The sequence below is a fragment of the Poecile atricapillus genome, chromosome 2 (genome assembly GCF_030490865.1).
Source record: "Poecile atricapillus isolate bPoeAtr1 chromosome 2, bPoeAtr1.hap1, whole genome shotgun sequence".
Classification (NCBI taxonomy): domain Eukaryota; kingdom Metazoa; phylum Chordata; class Aves; order Passeriformes; family Paridae; genus Poecile; species Poecile atricapillus.
Window position 1 is genome coordinate 142,774,152 of NC_081250.1, and position 21,024 is coordinate 142,795,175.

Genomic DNA, 21,024 nt, shown 5'->3' on the forward strand with positions numbered 1-21,024 from the left:
TCCTGTCAGATAAGTCTCTGGTTTCATGCTGGACCTCAGCATAGGCAAGGAGGTGCTTTGTAAGAAAGTGCAACTGCCATTCTTCTTCTCCATTTTCTCCTTGAATATCTTCTATTCATCCAGTCATGGATGCTATCCCATTTAATCTTCATGAACCCACTGACATCAGAGCATTCTGACTGTCCACAGACTTCCAATTCTTGTTGTTTGTAGGCCAAGCTCTGTGTGTTAGTACCCACACACCCGAGGTTAGCCTGTGTGTGCCCTCCCTCCAAGCAGAAATGTGTAACTTTCCCATGTGGCCTTTTCTTACACAAACTTTATCCTTCTTTTCTTTACCTCTGGACAAAGGCTCCACTGTTCAGTGAATTTAGTTTAAAGTCATCCTCACTAGAACTGTAATCTTTTCACAGAACTATTTTTGTCAGGTGACTTTAATATCTTCTTAACACTCCATCTGTATTGAATGGGGCATTGTAGTCGAAGAACCCAGTCTTGCTGGTGACAGCAGCTGTGCAGACAGGCATCAGTCTGCTGGTTATATCGGTTAGCCAGGCCTCTCCATTTACTACAAGGGTTGAGGAGGGCGCCCCTGGGATTTCTGCCATCTGATACTTGCTTTGAGCTCTCTCTTCCATTTGAGCTGCTCAAAGTTTCCCTTGACTGTGTTCCTTCTGTCCCACAGGGGATGGCAGCAAGAGGTAGAATTTGGGGGGCTGGGTAAATGTTGGCAATTTGTCTACAGCATCAGTGATCCAGGTTCTGGGCAAGCAGCAGACTCACGTGGATAGTAGGGATGGATTCTTCTGCTTCACATGGGAACCATCATAAACCAGTAACACCAGTACTTTCTTTGGTACTCATACTAGTCCAAAGACTTGAGATACCCCCTCCAAATTTTTTCCCCAAACACCCTGTTTCTGAAACTCTTAGCTAGGCACAGCTGGAAGAGGAAGCAGAGCTGTATTCCCGTTACCTGAAGTAGTGGGATTCCAGCTTCCAAACAATGCCAGTTTTTATCTGCTTCTTGGTCCTTCAGTTGTAGCTTTCTGCCTGGAACCATAGGATAGATTAATAGAACCATTAAAGTTGGAAAATACCCTTAAGAACTTGGAATCCAGTCGTAAACCTCTGCTAACTCCACCAGTAACTCATGTGTACCACATCTACATGTCTTAAACACCTCCAGGAACAGTGACTCAACCACTTCCCTGGGCAGCCTGTTCCAATGCTTGGTAACATTTTTGGTGAAGAAATATTTCCTAATATCCAATTTAAACCTTCCCTGAAGCAAATTCAGGCTTTTTTTGTCTTCTCCTGTCACTTGTTACTTGGGAGGAGACCAACCCTCATCTGGCTACAACCTCCTTTCTGGGACTTGAAGAGAGCCATAAAGTCCCCCCTTGAGCATCCTTTTCTCCAGGCTAAACACCCCCAGCTCCATCAGCAGCTTTGTTGCCGTTCTTTGGACATGTACCAGCACCTCAGTGTTAACATTCATTTGCAAACTGACTTACGGTGTCCTTGATCCCCTCACCCAGATCATAGATAAAGATATTAGATGGGACTGGCCTCAATACCAAGCCCTGGAGAACACCTCTTGTGAGCAGCTGTCAGCTGGATTTAACTCCATTCACCACAAACCCATGTTGTCTGGGCCTGATCCCTTGATTGCTGTGTATGTGCCATGTGTTGGCACTCAAGGTGATCTGCTCTACAACCTTCTCTGGCACTGAAGTTAGGCTGACAAGCCTGTAACTCCCCAGATCATCCTTCCTGCCCTTCTTGCAGGTGGGTGTTACATTGATTCCCTTCAGTCAACTGAGACTTCCTGGTTGAGCCAGGACTGCTGACAAATGATGGAGAGTGGCTTGCTCAGCTTTTCCACCAGTTCCCCCAATACTCTTGGGTGGATCCCATCTGGCCCCATGGACCTGTGTGTGTCTAAGTGCTGTAGGAGGTCACTGACCAATTGCCCTTGGATATGGGGGCTTCATTGTGCTCACTGTCTTCCAGCTCAGACAGCTGAGGAAAATCAGAAAGACTGAAGCAAAGTTATTAAATAGCTCTGCCTCTTATTTATCCTTTGTCATCATGTCATGTGATCCTCGTGCCCCAGATAGCCTCCAACCGTGACATCACCCATAAGTCCCTCTCTATTCACAACAGCAGGTCCAGCAGAGCTGCCTTTCCTTGTTGGCTCCCTCACCAGTTTTGTCAGGAAGTTCTCTTCCACACACTCCAAGAACCTCCTGCACTGTTCCTTCTATTCTGTATAGTATTTCTAGCAGACATCTGTAATTCTTATTCCAATGGAGCTTAAGTTTATACCTTGGAGAAATTTTTTCAAAGACTCTACTGATCAGCACCCTTGAAGTGAAGCCCAATGGCTTCTCTTGGCTGCTCCTCACTGAGCAGAGCACTGATTCGACCTGAGCATGGCTCCATGGCTGCCTACCCTGGGAGGAGCCCTGGACAGCTGAGCAGTCCAAGCTTTGGATGACGGTACCCCCATCACTTCCAAGGAGGCTGAGTTGTCATAGTACCAGGAAGGCTGCGTCGGTGGCTGCTGTTGATGTGTACTGTGTTCACCATTGTTTGGGAGCAGCTCCTTGGTGACATCTCTGGGATTTCTTTTACACTTTTACACTCCCTACAATCCATTGCAGTCTGCAGTTTTAATATTAATAGTGCATTGCTTCTGGTTTTGTGCCCTGATGGCAGGGCTCCTTGTTGGTAGTGTTCCCTAAGGAACACCATCTCATCTACATGAATAGATGGAAGTGTAGATTGAAGCCGATGGAAGTTAACATTGCCCCTAGTGAGAATCCCACCTGGCAGGGAGCTCCCTGCTGCTGGTTAGTGAGTTCTTGCCCGGTTTGTTTGCCTTGGGATCACATCACATATTGCTTCCTCTTACTCTGCCATTCGAAACATGGGTTGGAAGATGGATGTGAGGTAGCTGTGCTGCTTCAGGTCACGAACTAGCTGTCCTGATTTCAGGGTAGGCAAATTAGGGTGGTTTATACAGGATTTAGTTTTATGTGCTTCTCACAAGAACCATTCAGTAAAGTAAATATATGTTATTTTGTTCTGTAAAGAGATTTTAGTAAAATATCAGTGCCCTCTTTTATTGAATGACTAATGCATTTTGGTACATCTGAATTACATCTGTACTGAGTCATTTAATTTTGTAATGACATATTTAAATGTTTAAGTCTCTACAAAAATTAAATATTGTAAAAGACTAACATTTTGTTCTAGGAGTTTGTGCCTGTATCACCACAAGCCTCTGCTAAAGGGAAGAACTCCTGTGAACTGAAAACTAACAGGATGCTGTATCGCAGAAACATTTTGGGAAAGCATACATGAACCAGTATGTCTGCACAGCCAAAATTTTGTTGGTTTTTGTTTTGGTGTTTTTTTGTTCTTTTTTTCAAATCAGTTCTTCAAATCAGTTCTGCTTGCTGTGTAGTGTTGCATTTAACATTTCACAATACTGGTGTTGCACTTCTAGTTTTTCCTAACTCAGTGTTCACCCAACATTTCTAAAATTTTCCTCATCTCAGACTATATTTACTTCACATTTTGAAACTCTGGCTTTGTTTATGGGGGAGGTTTTGCCAGTAACAGAATTAAAATAGTTATATCAGTGTTCTCTGAAGTCTTGCTTTTCTTGTAAGTGTTTGTGTTGTGTTGTTTTGTTTTTGTTTTTTTTAGTTAGGATTTTCCTTTATTTTTTTTTTTTTGAATTCTCATAGAGAACATGTAAGCTGAAATAAAATAAAAAGGATCTTCAAGTTTTATACTGGGATAACTGTAAAATAAATGTATACACGCATTGCTTGTGTAGGCCAGTGGAACAGCCTTCCTTGAATTACTTTGTCATGTGTGCTGCTTCTTGAAGTACTTTTTCCCTAGTCTGATGTCTTTCTCTTATTAGCTCACAGTGCCCTTACATTCCTTTATCAAATGCCTGTTTTGCCAGGCTCTCCTTATTTTGAAACACCTTGCAAGCTTTCACTTGTGCATCATTATGCTGGATTTGTAATCTGTGTTTCTCCCGATGTGTGGTTGATACCGTGTCTTTGCTTTTGTGCCAGGTCCATCATGTACTCTGTGAGCTCTTTAGGGCAGAGAGCTGCTCATCACCTCATGTGCCTGCTGCAGTGCATACATATTTTTAGACTCCAAGGAGCGATCATCAATCATTGTGAAATATCAATATCCCTTTGTTCTGCTATCTATGAATACTGCTTGAGGCTTCTCATCACCCTCTTCAGGCAAGAAATGAAAGCTAAGAACCACAGAAAAAGTTGATTTTGTACTTGCACAGCGGGGTTGTATGGTGAGAAAAGGTTTAAAAAAGAACACCCACCACCACCAAACAAAAAAACCCACCTATATAATTGCTAGTTTTCACCACTGAGCAAGAGAGCTGAGACTGTATAGGAGAAGAATGGGAGATATTTGTAGTGGTAGTTCTGAAATGAAAATAACTTTCTGCTTTGTAAATATTTGTATGTAAAATGCAGAGAGCAGGATTTTCAAAAGTGCTTACATGATGTAAGAAACAAAATGAGAAACTGAATCCACAGCTGAATGGTTAGGCAATAACGTGGGATGTGGGAGAGTCAGGTTCAAATACTTGCTGCAATTATCTTTTAATTAGTTATACAAAGTGGAACAACTTCAAACAGGAGAGATCGAGATGTCTTACCCCTGAATACCCAATAGCCTATGGGCTAGGACAACTAATATGGGCTAAGCAGAGATTTGAAAACGGGTCACTCACCTTACTGATGACTGTTTTAACCACTGAGATATTAAATCTGATAGTATGTGGATTTCTCTCCTCATTGTTTATGAGGAAGGATTTGCCTGGCTTAAGCAACTGACTAAAGGAAAGGGTTTGTGGAGGAGGCACTCATTGCCATTAGAGGAGTAGAACTCCCGGTCTCTTAGACAGTCTGCTTCAATAGCTGGCTTTTGTGATTCCTGTTTTTTGACACTGGCTTTCTCCATCTATTTCATACAAGGTCTGAATGTCTAATTTAGGGAGGGGATTTCTTTGGATAGCCAGATCTCTAAAGCTTTAGTACTACAATTTGCATCTTTGCTACAACATCTTTTTGTGCATTTAGTTGTCTGCGACACAGTAGGGAGTTACAACAGTGCAACTGACCAAACAGAAGGATGCAAAGGAGTTTAAGCAAGGCTGACATATTAAATAGCAGACATAAAGACATTACATATTGTTAAAATGTATTTACTGCTAAAGGAGGAAACCATGCTAATATACTAATTACATCATCTTGAGCCTGATAATTATCTCTGCAGGATTTCATGAGTCTGCATCCATTTGATTTGTCCTAATTCAGAGCTTTGTCATCCTCATCTGCAATCTCTTGGCCAGATGGAGCATGGAAATCGACACAAGCGTTCCTAATATGCAAATAGAGTTCTGCAGTTCCACTTCAAAGTGGCAGCTTCTGAAGTGGGAGTTTTAATTATTCCATTTTGAGTTAGTGACTCTGCAAAAGAGTTGGTTTTTTTTCTTCTGCCAGTGAGTTGGGTGGGTTTTTTTTTCTTTTTTTTCTTTTTTTTTTTCTTCAGATTTGTTACCTAGCTTTGCAGCAGGCATGTCTTATTCTGTCATGCAAACAATGAAATGGTTGACCAGTTGATGATCCATTTGTTTACTGATTGCAATCCATAACTTCCTCAGGGAGTTGTTTGTCCTGTTCTTCTTTGGTTCTTTAGCATGTAGTATTTTATATAACATGATGAGATTCCTCATTGCTCATCACAGGAATTCTGTCATGAACTTGACAAACAAGGTCATGTATCAGCTGCCCTATGTTTTTCAGAGGTGAGCTGTGTCTCCTCTCAAAACTAAAATCCCTTGAACAATGGAATGGGCTGCTGAGGTTGGGGAAGAAGAGAAATTCATGAAGCAAGAAATGTTATATTGACTCTATATGGCATGGCAGGAGACAAAGACTAAGGGGAATGGGATTGTCCCCCTGCGCATTCAAGTACTGTGTCCAGTTCTAGGTCCTGCAATTCAGGAAGGACATTGAGATGCTGGATTGAGTTCAGAGAAGGACAGGGGAGCTGGTGAAGGGTCTAGAGAGTCAGTCATATGAGGAATGGCTGAGGGGGCTGGGAGTGTTTAGCCTGGAGAGAAGGAAGCTCAGAGGAGACCTTACCACTCTCTATAACTCTATGGAAGGAGGCTGTAGCCAGGTGAGGGTTGGCCTCTTCTCCTAGGCCAAAAGGAGACAGGACAAGAGGACATGGCATCAAACTGCACCAGGGGAGATTCAGGTTGAACATTAGGAAGAATTTCTTCCTGAAAGGGTGGTTAAGCCTTGAGATAGGCTGTCCAGGGAGGCACTGGAGTCATCATCCCTGGAAATGTTAAAGAAACAACTGGATGTGGCACTTAGTGCCATGATGGTGGTGATTGTCAGAAGTTGGACTTGATGATCTTGGAGGTCTTTTCCAACCTTAATGATTCTTTGATGGGAATTGATAATAGTTAAACTACAGGAACTGACCAAATTATAAAATGATTGGCTGAGATGTAGCTGGAATTTCATCTGATTGTAAATAACTACTGAGTAGAATCAGATCAAGTATTTTGCTGTGACATGTACTCATAAGGAAGATTCCTATTGAATTGTGAGTTGCAATTACAAGGTTAATTACTTACACTGAGTTATACTGTTCCACTTTGGATAGTGTATTTTCACTTTATAATGAGGTGAACTTAAGGAGGTCACTGACAGTGAGGAAACTGTGCAGCAGAAACACTTAGGGCGAAGTAATCCTAAGTACCAGTGGGTGCACTTGGGGGAGAAAGAGCCCATGAGGAGGTCAGTGTAGACTGCTGTTCTTGTGAGACTGCTGACCCCTGTGTGCAGGGGAGGCAACCTGCATCTGCTCCCTAAATCCTTTGCCAGCGACTCAGCAGGTGTTCAGTGAGAATGTAATATATGAAAGAATGGAAACATCCCATAATTAGGGCTAGTAATAAGACAGGAATCAGTTTAGCATATGATATACAGTGCGTCAGAGAAATGAAGGAAAAGCAGGTTTGATAGGGTTATAAGAAGGAAAGTGCACTACTAAAAATTGTGATGAATGGTGATGAGATGAACTTCAAAAGAAGCTAAAAAGGGAAAGCAAAGTTATATGAGAAAGAGGAAGATTGAGTTCAAAACCTGAATATAAGAAGACTGGAAATTCAGGAAGATGTAGGGAGAAGTTCAAATGGCAGGAGAGGTGTTACCAAGACAGTTGGCTGGCACAGGGCTGGTGCTAGCAGCTTGAAAGAACTTGGGGGACAAATGTGATAGCATTGCAGAAACTGAGGAATAAGAAAAAAAAATCTATCTATTGAGTTTAAAAATAACAGAAAGAAAATACCTGCAGGCACAGAGTGATAAGTTTAGAAGAAAATTACTTTTTTGTGCTTTTAAATCTTATGGTAAATGGCAGTTTCTAATCATGGACAGCATAAAATTTCTGTGATTATCAGACAGCATAATGAGAATGTTTTTGATAGTCAAAAAAGTACTGATTGTTTTTTGGTGTTATGTCCAAACTCATAGAGGTGTGTCATCCTGTCTCAGTAAATTCTTGGAGAGACAAATAAGATTTCTACTCTTAACACCTTTTCTTGTCAGCCAAATCAATATTAAGAAAAGTGTATTTAAATTTGAGACTAAGTTTTTAAATTTATTTTGCTTTTACAAACAACACTTTAACAGTGTATCTGAAGAGTACTCCACTTAGGAATTGTTCTGTTTTGTGCTCTGTTTTTCCTATTGCCCTGCAGACTCTCAGGCAGAACTGTTTCCTTCAGCCTTAAAACTGCAGATGAGAACTCTCTTTTTTTCCTGTTTCTTCTTACCCTGCTGTCACATTTTAAAGACATGAGTAAATTGCTTCACAGTCACACAGTCTCATTTACAGAAATTCTTATTTTAAATATGAACTATTAAAAAATTAAAGTTGGATTTTAATTACTTCCAATAATAAAATCAAGGGCTTGAGTGCAATGGGGGAGTCTATACATGCTGGAGAGCTGGAATATTATTAAATTTCTAGTAATAATTTTAAACCTGGATTGATTATTTGCATTTAGCTTTTTAAAAAGACATTGTGTATTAATTGCAAGAGTCGCAAGAGAGTTGCAAAACAAGTTTTTAAAAACTCTTCTTATATGCTTTGTATTCTAAAGCCAGCTACCAGATTTAATCCAGTCCACTTAACAGTTAAGAATTGCTATTGCTAGTATTGTGCTTAAGTGTTCACAGTTTTTCAGGTTTCCTTTATTATGGAGAGTATGAAGGTTTGAACTTGGAGTATGAGGCTTTGAGCTAAGGTGCAGGTACTAATGTAATGATCTATAACAAAAAATCGTTCAGGTTTTATCATAGTTCTGAGTACCCTGTTTTGCAAGGCTCAGTGCAGAAGGGATGCACTGGAATCCAGAAGTTGGGCTCAGTCATGCAGGACACACAGAAACAATCAGACAGTTGTAAAAGCATCATAATAAAAGAAAATGGTGTAAAACAAGGATTTTGAAGAAGGATTTAAAGATTTATTCCCAACTGTATGTTAGGAGCTTTCCCACAAGCAGGAGGACCAGGAGAAAGAGAGTGTAAAGTGTTTGTTTTGAAAATCAAACAGGCAAAGTGACAGAGAGTAGCATCATCAGTTATCTGATGGCACGAACCAGCCTCTTGATACTGTGATAGATAACCGGAAAGGTGTGGATAGACTCCAAGGATTTTGGAAGGTCAATGGGAAGGATGTGTAGGGTGGTAATATAAACAAGATTAATCCAGGCACACCTTCTCTTTGCAAAAACTGCTAACTACAAAGGAACAGCAACATTATCTAGCATATTAGAGGCAAAGGCTAAGTTGAAATGCTCATTTTCTGATCCAGTTCTTTTTCTGAAGCTAAGTTACAAAGATGGACCTGTAAGCAAAGAGGAGGAAAAGAATTGCCGTTGAAAACATCCTTCTCTGTCTGCCCGCAGGGAACCTGTAAAAACTGGGGAATGGGGATATCCTGAGACACCTATGTAGCAAAAGGGTATGTTACCATTTCAGAGTGTGCAGTGCAAGGGAAAATAATCACTCGAGCACATACTAGGAGAGCACGTAGTGTTTGGCAAGAAAAGGGAAGAGGCGCAAGCTGTCAGCCAGAACTGGTAAATCAAGAAGGATAAGACTGGAAGTAAGGCCTGGGATTTAGTGGCTAATAACTCCATTGAGGGCTGTCTCAACAGGAAGCTGGATAAGTAAACATCACTAATATGGATGGAAAAATGTGATATGTAGAAAGGCTCAAAGGAGAGACTTGTCTCCATGGCATTTTGCAGTGAAGTGCAAAATAAAAGGCAATTCTGCCACCACACGCAGAGTGGGACAAGTGAGATATTTGTACCCAGTGAGTATAAGTAAGGTTGGTATTCCCAGTTTATATGGAAATTGGGAGGCTTAGTACAGTTGCACTTGCTGGGTTTTTTGCTTGTTTTCCTTAGTGCAGCCCTGTGCTGTCACTGAATTCACTGTTCTGTTCTGTGTTAAAGGTGGAGCTCACTCTGATGGAATTACTGCTGTCCTGATCTGTATATTAATAAATATATATTAATTTGGTGAGTGTAGGCTGCAAGTTTCATCCAGAATATGTGTTTTTCAACTAATGTCAATTTGACTGAAGCATGAGTCTATACTTAAGGTATCTTACTGCTGTTTCCTGAAAGTGTAAAGTTTACATTTACTCCTAATGAAAAATGACGACATGACTGACTACTGTTTTTGAGAGTATGAAGAAGAAATGCTGTCAGTGCTGAAGAACTTTTTGAGGACAATAATTTCATCAGATGAATGAAAAAGAAAAACCAAGAGCAGTAAAAATTGAAAAAGCTTGCCTTACTTTCACTGGAGGTATACCCAAAGAATACGGAACACATCCCTCTGGAAAAACAACAGATTTTAACAATGGTTGCCGTATGTATCTTCAAAGGATAAGTCACACTTGGTATTTATAGAGGAATAAGCTACACAGCTAGCATAAATTAGTGTTTTGTAGGAGCTTTTAAAGATAACACTGAGCTGTACTTGTTTAAGGATTTAGCCCTTTATTTCCAGACTGTAGAAAACATGGGTTTTAGTGATCTTAGTCAAACAAACAGAGCCATACAAGAGTAAACAGGTTGTTAATCCAAAATCACCTTAGGGCCTTCTTCTGCTGCCACTGAAATCAATGTCTAAATTCCCATCAGTTTGAGGGGGGTATTAAAGAAAGAAAAATAGCTGTAATATCCATGTTAATGTATTTGCTAAATATGTGAATTAATCAGCAGCTTGGTAAACTGGTTCAACAGCCTGATGCATCTGCTGAATCAAGCTTGCCAAAACAGATGCACCATCTGCCTCACAGTTTCTAAAACACTTTTAAAACAAAGCAACATTTTTATAAGAATAAAGTTATAAGTTGGTTTTGGTGTTACATGCCTTCATCTGTGCTCAGGCAAAACTACTTAGAGCGAGATGCTGTGTATCTCTAGTGCACCAAAATTAACTTTCATATAAACTCTATTTATGGTAGAACTTTTAGGTATGAGGAGAAGAAAATAGTCTTGCTCCTTCAACATGTCTTGAACCATAATATTGTAGAAGTTTTTGCTTTGTCATGTTCATAGTTCCTATGTAGGAAAAAACTTACAGAAAACAAGATGAAGACTAATTTCTGTTTTGTTGAAATCATTCAGGATATTTAGTTCAATCCTTACTGCAAATGATAGACTTTCAGAAATGGTGAAAGGATTAAGGTGCTAAATATCCATGAGCTTTCTTCACTTTGGTACCTTGGGAAAACCTCACCTTTAATACTCACATTTACTGCTATTTTTGTGAGCCATTTTTACATTATTGGTAACAGGTAGTTTTAATACTGGTATTTCAGTAAGATCCTCTTTTGTTGCTTATTTTTACCCCTTTGCACTTTTAAAAGCAATGCACAAAGGGTCTTGGAGAGAAACAAATGAGTGTTCACCATCTTCTCTCTACCATAGTCAGTAACTGGGGAAAATAGGAACTGTGAACTGTAGTTCACAGTAGATTTTTTTTCTATTAAAATGTCTGTGGAATAGAGCATTTTGCTAGAGGTGAAACTTCTAACATACGGGAACCCCTAGAGATGCTGTTCAGGCTGTAAACTTCGCATGCACACAGGCAGTTTTGTTTCTTCACCTGGTGCTCATTTGCATTAATCCCACCCTATGTATATGGTTCCTTTCTAAACAGGAGACAGAGAGCACCCAGGGTGGCCAAAGTCCATGAATAGCCTTACTGAAAGGACTGACGAGTGCCAGGAGTTGTGAGAGCTTGCTTGGACACATCCCAGTATACCTGGAAACAGTGTGTGCCCCTCAGTGCTTATTTTCTTTTTAAGGGTTGGACGTGTGCAGCTGTGTTTAAAGTAGGGAAAGAAAACTGTGGAAGATGCAGGCAATTTTATTATGGGGACACCCTGGCTACAGCCACTATGTTAATGTGCTGTTTTGGAACCCCTGCAACCCTGCCTCACCTTCATACTGTTACTTTAGCAGAGTTTGGGGATATTTGAATCGTGCTGACAGTGATTTTCTGTTGTGCTGGCCCAGTTTATTAAGGCAGTATGTGTCATAAGTGTGGGTCAGCCCTTACAAATCTGCCTCTCTTGGTATTTCACAATAGTCTGCCAAGGTGTTGCTCAACCGGAGTCCCAGCCCTGCAGCCATGGTGTACAGAGGTGTTGAATCTCCTGAATCAGATGTGGGCCCTTAGGCAATCCTTGCTGCAGCTGAGCTGTGCTCATGCTGCAGCTCCTGCTGCTGAATGATGATATCCTTTTTGACTGTCCTTGCAGATCTTTCCAAGTGCAGTGTTTTATTTGTGCATCAACAAATGATCTGATATTTGCTAAGGGTTTGAATCTAGCCATTGAAGAATAATAAATGACTGTTTAGGTTGAGCTGAAATTTTGCAGCCTGATTCAGTTACAGTGGTGACTCACTTAGAGTTGGTTCTCACATGATTCACAAAGTGTATGGGTGACTCAACCCACAAATTTACTTAGCTCCCATGTTATTTTCCCTCTTAGTGAAAAAAATGGGTTATAATAAATAATCACAGCAAACTTTGACGTACCCTGAGGTAAAATAAATATATGTGTTGAAAGGCTGCATATTTGTAATAATAAATTATTTAGTGAGGTAAGGATGAAATAATAGGATGTAGGAATTTTTAAACAAGAAAGAAAAGTGATATACATTCCGTTTGCTTTTGTTGCATAGCAGAGATAAATAAAGGAAGAATAGTTACTTTCTCTATGATTTGAGATGCTCAGAGAGGCTGTTTTGACAGTATCCATACTTACTGTTGTAGCTAGTCAATTCTTGGAATTTGTTCTCTGAAATAAGCAGATTTAGATATGTCCTTGTCTGGTTCCGACATTTCAAAGTGATGTCAGTTAAGAAAAAGTGAGGTTCCCAGGTTCTGAACTGGGTCTTTGTAGGATGCAGTAGCTGGCACGCCTAGTCCTGAAGGAGGACCTGAAGTTGGCTGGCTGAAAAATTGATTGAGTTCCTTCACAAAATCAAATTCACAAAGGTTAGAAATTCTATCCCAGCAGGAACTGTATGAAGTTTTTCTTCAAAAGATGCAGCTGCTGTCAGTATTTCATAACCACATGCAGAGGCACATGGCTGTAGTGTAAATACAGTCTAAATTACTCTGAGTTTGGAGTTAGGTGGAAAGATCACCATAACCTTTTTTGTGCTGTCCCAAAATAATTTAAATACCTAAATAACTACATACCTCTGAGCTTTATAGCACCGAGTGACTAATCATCATAAATGAAACAACAAAGAATCAGGAAAATGAAGAAATTCTGCCTTGTCAGCTGGCTTGGTCTTTTAAAAGTTCATTAGCAAGCAGAAATGTTTCTATACCTCACAAAACTCGAATGTCAGTAATAGACATAAATTAAATTTCAGAAGTCCACATTTTACAGGAATTAAATTACAGGGAACAAATAATGCATGGTTTGAAAGACTATGTTGAGAATTCTGAATTCTTTGAAGAGATAGTTCTTTCATAGATTGTATCACAGATTAGAGGAAACTGCAACATGTTTCAGGTATGGCAAGAAATTTCTCAGAAATAAAATGGATGGTACTGTCAAGCTTCCAAATACCAGGGACATAAAAGACAGCCCTGAGAAAGAGTACCTTGGAACAGTGACAGGATAAAAATACGCAGCTAAAGGACTTCTGTGCTAGTGAGAGAAGAATAAAAAGGCTAAAAAATAACCATGGAGTGTCACATGCTGAACCACGGCAATGCAAAGACTGGAGGAGCATTTCTGTGACAGGCAGAATGCTGTTCTTTTATCACAAAGTTTGCCAAGCAGCCACAAGCTGTTTCAGGCCTCTTTATAGAGAGTGAACCAAATGCACATGTTAATTTGAACTTTCCCTCAGCTAAAGGAGAAGGTAAAAGGATGGCTTTGTGCTCAAAGCACAGAACTGCGATTTATTTATTTTTGGCTCTGCCGCAGTCTCCTTGTGCAACCTTAGGCCAAGTTATTCACCTCTTAATGCAACAGCCTCTCCATTTGTAAAATATATGGTACATGTCACAATGGGTGTTTGAGGCTAAATTGTTTAATGTTTGTGAAGTGTTTTGGGACAGGGCAGGACAGTTATTAAATGCTTGCAGTGCAGCGTGCAAGGTTATGCTAATTTGTGCCTTTTTAGACACTGATCCCTTACTGTATGGAGACTAATACCACAAACTGATCCAATTTCAGTCTATGGTACCTTTGACCTCACTCATTCTGAGATTGGTCTGGAACGGAATAATTTATTTTTGACTTGGTGGTTATGGTAATTGATTAAATAAAAATTTCCCAGACTGTCCCTTAGAGTACCCTGCATTTACTCTTCCCTTAGGCTCTGCAAGCTGGCCTTTCAAAAACGCTGATTTTTTTGAGTCATAGTTTTAACAGTTTAGGCATAGAATAGACACACTCCCAGTGGAAGAATCCATGAGACGAAGGTGTATCCTTACAGATGGATATTGGCAGAAGACATGTCATGAAGTGGCTCATTTCATAAGCACTACCTGTCAAAAAAACCCCTTTGCATATATCACTCTGATTCGATGGTGTGGTGTAAGACCATGAGTAAATGTATATTTTGATAGTTAAACTACAGCTACATTTTTCTAAACAATTATGTTTTTAGTGTTTGCAAATGTGTTTTCTTATCTGCTGGTAGATTATATATGTATATGTATGTTATATATAACATGTCTGGTCTCCTTATTGCTGAGCCCCTGTGTAAAAACCCGTGTGGTTCTTTGCTGGTATGGCACAGCAGATGCTTTTGCTTTTTCTATTGTTGTAAACAAGCTGTTGTGACTGATACTTCTTTTCACCATATGTCTTGAACACTCCCAGTTCATCGTTACATGTAATTTCCAGGATGCTTTGTAGGGTGTGTATGCCTCCACCCCATTTCAAAATCAATGTAGCTCTCAATGGATTGACTAATGACTGCAAGGTGTTACTTAGCATGCTGGCTTTGGCTGACAGCGCTGCTAAACGAACAGTTGTTTGCTTAATGTGTCTTTCATGGTTCTCATGTGAAGTAACTTATTCTGAGGAACTGAACATGCCAATGACTTCAGGTCTTCTGGTACGCATTTATCGGACGTGCTTCTGAGAACAAGAAGGAACAGGACCCCAGCTTGGTGCCCCAAACACTGATAATTTTGCCTTGTCCCTTAGCCATACCCTTTGTTTGTATTGTCCTCAAACATTTTGTTATGCTGATCTCATCATTCCTACATCCATCAAGAATCTGTAGAGTAGGAGTGGGTGAGTGGCAAGAACTAAAGAAAACTGCAATGAACCTGTAAAGGTGTTGTGCTGATGCAGTGTATAAGGTGTTGTAGTTCTGTCCCACTGTGAGGATCTAGGACTGATGGGACATTTTCTTTCATTTGTTTTCATTTATGTTGTTGTGTAGACCATTCTCAACTCTTTTCAAGGCATAAGATATGCAGCACCAAAGAAAAATTGCTTGTGCACAGCAAAATGTATTTGGTTGTTATTATAGTGGGTGGACATGCCTTATTATTCACCTGTGATGTGTTGACCTTCCAGAAGGTCTGCCTTGCATTTCAGTAATAGAATGTGTGTGGTACAGTACTGAGTGTGGTCAGGAATGGTGTCTCTACTAATCATTTTAATGAAAGCAATCATGTGGAGGTGAACAGAAACTGAATTTAAATTGTAAACATGAAAGAAGTTAAACTACAAGAAAGTGCATTCTTTGAGCATCTCTCACACCTGACTCTAGGTTTCTGTGTGAGGTGGTTGTCTGAGACTTTGTCATTTGTGCTGGTCTGTCCTCACGGTCTAGTAATGTATTGGAATTGGGAATACAGCTATTGGGAATATAGCTGGTGTGAATAACTTTTTTTTTCTCTTGATTCACTTGATAGCTGGTGGAATTGTTCATGTTGCCCTTAGCACATAGCAGGCTTGCTCTTACTTTGATAGACCTATGGCAGCAAGCTGTGTGATTAGTTAGGTGCTGAGGGAGAGTTTTATATAACCATTCTCTCAAGGTTAGTATAATATCTCCATGCAAATTTTTGTAGCTCTACAGTGGCACAGACAAAGTTTATTTGTGTGCATATCATAGAATCATAAGAGTATCCTGAGGTAGAAAAGAGCCACAAAAGTAATTGAGTCCAGCTCCTGGCCCTGCACAGGACACCTCCAAGAATCCCACCATGTGTCTGAGAGCGTTTTTCAAATGCTTCTTGAACTCTGCCAGGCTTGGTAGTGTGACCACTTCCCTGGGAGCCTGTTCCAGTGCCTGGCCAGCCTCTGGGTAAAGAGCCTTTTCCTAATGCCCAACCTAAACTCCTCTGACACAGCTTTATGCTGTTCCTTTGGATGCTGTTGCTGGCCACCAAAGAGCAGAGGTAGGTACTTGCTCCTCCACTTCCCCTCATGAGGAAGCTGCAGACTGCAATGAGGTTCTTCCCTCAGTCTTTTCTTTTCTGGACTGACCTCAGCCATTTCTTATACAGCTTCGCCTCTAAACTGTTGACCATCTTTGCAGCCCCTCTTTGGGTGCTCGCTAACAGATTTATATCTTTCTTACATTGTGGTGCCCAAAACTGCACACAGCACTCAAGGTGAGGTAGCACCAGCATGGAGTGATGTAATGCACCTTCTCAAACATATGTCCTCTACGGTAGCATAATGCTGTAAGTTACAGCTCCTGCCTTTTTCTCTGCTCATATGGGTAAAGGCTTAATTCTTGGAGTTGAGAACCACTGTTTGAACTAACATTAGCTGTGCCCTTCTTTTCACCTCTCAGTCTGAGGGTATGATTGAAGATGCTATGTTGATGCATATCTGCACTCAAATCTTCTGTGAGTCAAGAAAAAGATAAAGAGATCCTGATGTAACTCTATCAATGTGTAATATGGTCCCTGTGGAGAGGAAAAGATTATTGGCATTGTCTTTACTACTGATGGATGCCTGTAATGAATGTCTACATAATTTATTTTACACTTTGTATCAGTCTCAGCAACTTAGAATCACTTCAGGGTTATTTTTAGTGTACACAGCTGGATCTTCTATATGGGATCTGGCCATAGTGCTCTCATTTGTCATCAGGGCAGATCTTAGTGGTGGGCTGTTATTTGGACTATTCTTGTGTGTGTCTGTATGTTATTTTATGTTGAAGAGAGAATGTTGGTAAAAACAGCATGATGTTGCAGAAAGGAATATGTTTGCACTGCATGAGTCCAGATCAAAGCATTCTTTTATAATGTCTTGGATTTTAAATGAATTTTGATTTAGTAACTGCCTTTTTGTTCTTGCATACACTTGATGGCCAAATTCCTTCTCCAGCTGAGTACTGAACAATGCTGGTTGGGGTTGTGATAGGCCTTTTGTTGCAGCAGTGTGCTGTGATGCTGGCACAGGCAAACCATTTGAGCGTGTCTGATTGTCCTCACGGCACTCAGGCACACAGGATGCTCAGTTTTCCATTGCTCTTTTGGTCAGGTTTCATGGGTTAAGGACTCTACACTCCTGTCTGGCTCCTGCAGCAGTCTAAGCATCTCAGATGACATGCTGTTAGTCTATCATAGTAAATGTGTTCCTTTGGTACCAAAGTATTACTGAGTCTTTCCCATTTGCAGCTGGATGTTGTAGTAGGTATCTTTTATCTCCAGGTGTGTTTGAAAACTTCATGCTATCACCTGGTAGTGCATGTTTTTTACTTACTTTTCTTCTTGCCACAACTTGCGTCTGCCGAAAGTAAATGTGCCAAACTGGCTTTTCTCTTGGAAGAAGTAATAGTTCTATGGGTTACTTTGCTTTGCTTAAGGAATAGTAAAGTGGTTTTTTTTTTTCATTTTATGTATCTGCTAAGTCCATTTTTACATGAACATTTATTATTTGTTTGGCTCCTGAAACAAAATATATTCTGTAGGATTTCCAGGGTCTCTGTAAACTTTCAAACCTGTAAATGATTTGATGAAGTGAACTGCTTTTATTTCTCAGTAGGCTCATTTTTTTCCTGTCTTTCACAATGGATAGTGTCAGGGTCTGGCAGAATTTAATGTGTGTAGTAGGGGAAGAATAGCTTAGCAGATATGATGCTTACCTCCTTTTCTTTAGATTGTCATATTTTGACATGATTTTGGGATAGAAGTGGCCTTTGCTAATGCTTAGCAGTAAGGGTTTGACAGATGTCTGCCTTCTTTCTGACTTGGTGCTGTTGCTGATCATCATTGCACAGCACAGTCCCTACCACATGTAAGCTAGTTCTAATGAAGACCTATCAAAGTTACAGTTCCCTAGAATTTAATGTTGCCTTGAGAAACAGAAAACTCCAATTACTCATTTTAGGGGGTTCCCAAAGCAATTTTTGCGTACTTAGAATATCTTAATATTGTCTGTGTGATGATTTCACTTTTCTGGGTATTTATTCTTCAGATCATTCCAGGTATATTTGCTGTAAGTAGGTGCTTTTCAAGAAACTGTGTTTTTGCCTGTTTATATGGCTTAGTGCTTCTAGTTCACACAGCACAAATAAATTGAGGTGGTTTCCTTTCACATTAGCTGTACTGTTTTTGTTGGTGTTATCACACGACTCTTGTATGTAGATTATAGGCTTCTGTAAACCTGATTCTGAAGTGATAAGTGAGTGGAGGTTTTTACAAAACTCTTAACAAAAGTTATTTCAGATTTTCTGTTATCTTCTTGCTTTCTGGACAGAGTTTGAAATCAATACTTTGGTTTCATTCTCATTAACTGTTAAGCTGGTTCCTGTTAACATGTTTACCTTCACCATCACACAGGTAAATTTGTCTGCTGGTCAGTTCTGTTTTCCCTTTTGCGGGTGTGAGAAATACCCAGCAAATGAGTTAAATGACACTGAGAAGCTAATATCTACATTTCACAGTTACTTTTACTGAAATGGAAGTATCTTGGAGGTTATGGCTTCAGAGCAGGAAGCCTAACTGTAGTCAAAAGAAACTGAGATCATGCTAATGAATTTTTGCTTGATGTCTTTTGCTTTGTATGAAAGTGTGTCATAATGAATACATTCTAATTCTTCTTCCTTACAGGTAAAACGAGAAAAACCAGAAAATTTACCAGATTTAGAAAACTTGGCGCAAGAAAAATTCCTTGAAATGGAGAGCAAGAACAGTGACTCAGATTTACAAGGGAATGAAAAATATATGTATTTTAAGGATCAACTTAAGGAGATGAAAAAACAGTGTAAGTCTGATTTTTTAAAAATAATTAATTGAATGCTAAATGGTAGGATCTGATTAACTGTCCTGAAATATAGAACTGCCACTTATGGCTCAAACTGAGTATTCTTAAAAACTTATTTAAATTTATATCTGTGTAGAAAAAAGCCAGTGTAATTACCTTGGTTTTATTTAGACTTCCACAGTTCCTGCTGTGTTTGAATACAAATATCATGAAAAACACATTTTTTTTGTAAGGTGGGCTTTTTTGTTTCAAGACCTTTAGCATTTATTTTCTTAATTGATAGGATCTTCTGAAAGGATTAGGTAAGCTGTTTTCATTTGTCACTTAAACAAATTGCTCCTGTTTCACAACATAGGATGTGTTGCAACACTAAGGAGACCTTTGCTTTAATCGTAGAACTATATAGTTGGAAAATGCTTACTGTATGTGTTCTCAGGTTTACAGCTTGTGTGCACGCACCATATAACACTGCAGATAACTAAGATCTAGGTTTTTTTGAATTAATGTAATTTTTCCAGTGTTAAAATTTTAAAGTTATTTGTGCTTAAATTACCAGAAAAGTTGGAGGGTAAACAGTTTGGTTATTTATGCAACACAATAAAATAGTCTGCTTTTATTGCCCCACACATATAGCAGTCATTAAAATATCGCTCTGATTACTGGTTCTGGGAAAGTTCATGGGCTCTGACACTGTTTGTGTTGCTCTTCCCCAATCATGAAATCATTACATTCTGAAATCGTATTATTCTGCTTGTTGTCCCTTGACCCCTGTACCTATTCCCTCCCATCCTACATCTTGATTTCAACATAAACTAGTATCTCAGGAACTTTAGGAGTCATAGATTAATGATTTATACCATTGGAAAATGATATTCTGGGTGCTGTCTTGTAGCTGTCCTTGAGTTCTGGGTGTTTTTGGAGCCCTCTCCAAAGCTCAATGAAACTAGTGGAAAGAATTTTCCCACTGGACTTTGGATTGTTTCCCTATAGAGATTTATAGGACATGCTTGACAAGGTGAATTTCAAATCTGGTATCTGAAGACTCCCTAGGATTGGAGCTTGAATGCTTAATATATTTGTTTCCCATCTTTATGCATTTTAGCACTGATCTCTGAGTTTAATAGAGCACTTGGCACTACTCTTAAGAGTGAACATACCAAGTTGCAGACGGCAAAACAGTGTAATTTTCACTCTCTACATAACTGTAAAATTATTACTGCCCCACCATTATGTTGTAATTTCTAATTTCCAGGTGTTTGTAACTAAGATAGAAATCTTGATAACTGACTTTGGATTTACTTTCCACTTTATAATTGCCTGAGGAAGGGGTGTATGCTGTAGTGATACATTCAGTTCAAGGGACTATATAGGACTATAGCAACTGGCTGACCTGTTGAAAAAAACCTCAAATTAAATAAACACAATAGAAATTATTCTTTAAAAAAAAATATGAGGACATCATTCTGTTACTGCTGCCTGAAATCCAGATTTGTCTTACTAAACACTTGACTTGCAATATCAGCTGAGCTGAAGGCTAATAAAATCCTTTTATTAAAAGGTGTTACTAGTTGTTTACAGTTAAAGCTCTTGATTTACCTTAAAACATACTATATGTACATGTGGTTTTGGTGGGGTTTTTTAAGAAGAAATTAAGGTCATCCTGTTAAATCTTCAGCATTCATGCTTGAGCCAGGTTATCTGTGTATTCTTTACCTTCTTCTGCATGAGTTGTGATTTCAAAAGCATGAGTCCTACAACTCTGGCCTCATCTTAATATTATAATGTGTCTGCAGATTTTGGGACACACTTTAAACCTGCTGGATGTGAGTTACATGTATCAATAACTTCATCAACGACTACTGGTTAATATTTTGTTTTCAACTATTAGCCTTGCCAGGTGCAACTTAGTTCCCTATTCCTGGCTTGTTTCAAGAACACATATGCAGTTGAGGTTCAGTTTTTAGCTTTTTTCTGGAATATGGTTTTATTGCTCAATTAGATAAAACATAAAAACTCCTGCCACGTTTTCTCAGTTGGGCTTTCCTGTTGGTTTTTTTTGTTTTGTTTGTTTGTTGGTTTTGTTCCAATATATTCTATCTCACAGGAACAGACAGGGTAGATACTAAAATGATT

General features: G+C 39.4%; 1 protein-coding gene across 1 annotated transcript in view; it reads left to right on the plus strand.

Moving 5' to 3' along the window:
* NSMCE2 (NSE2 (MMS21) homolog, SMC5-SMC6 complex SUMO ligase) overlaps positions 1-21,024 on the plus strand; it is a 127,971-nt gene that overhangs the window by 41,776 nt on the left and 65,171 nt on the right. Inside the window, exon 4 of the mRNA XM_058831466.1 lies at positions 18,738-18,891. Within this exon, the coding sequence (XP_058687449.1) occupies positions 18,738-18,891 (154 nt within the window). The remainder of the gene's footprint in view (positions 1-18,737; positions 18,892-21,024) is intronic.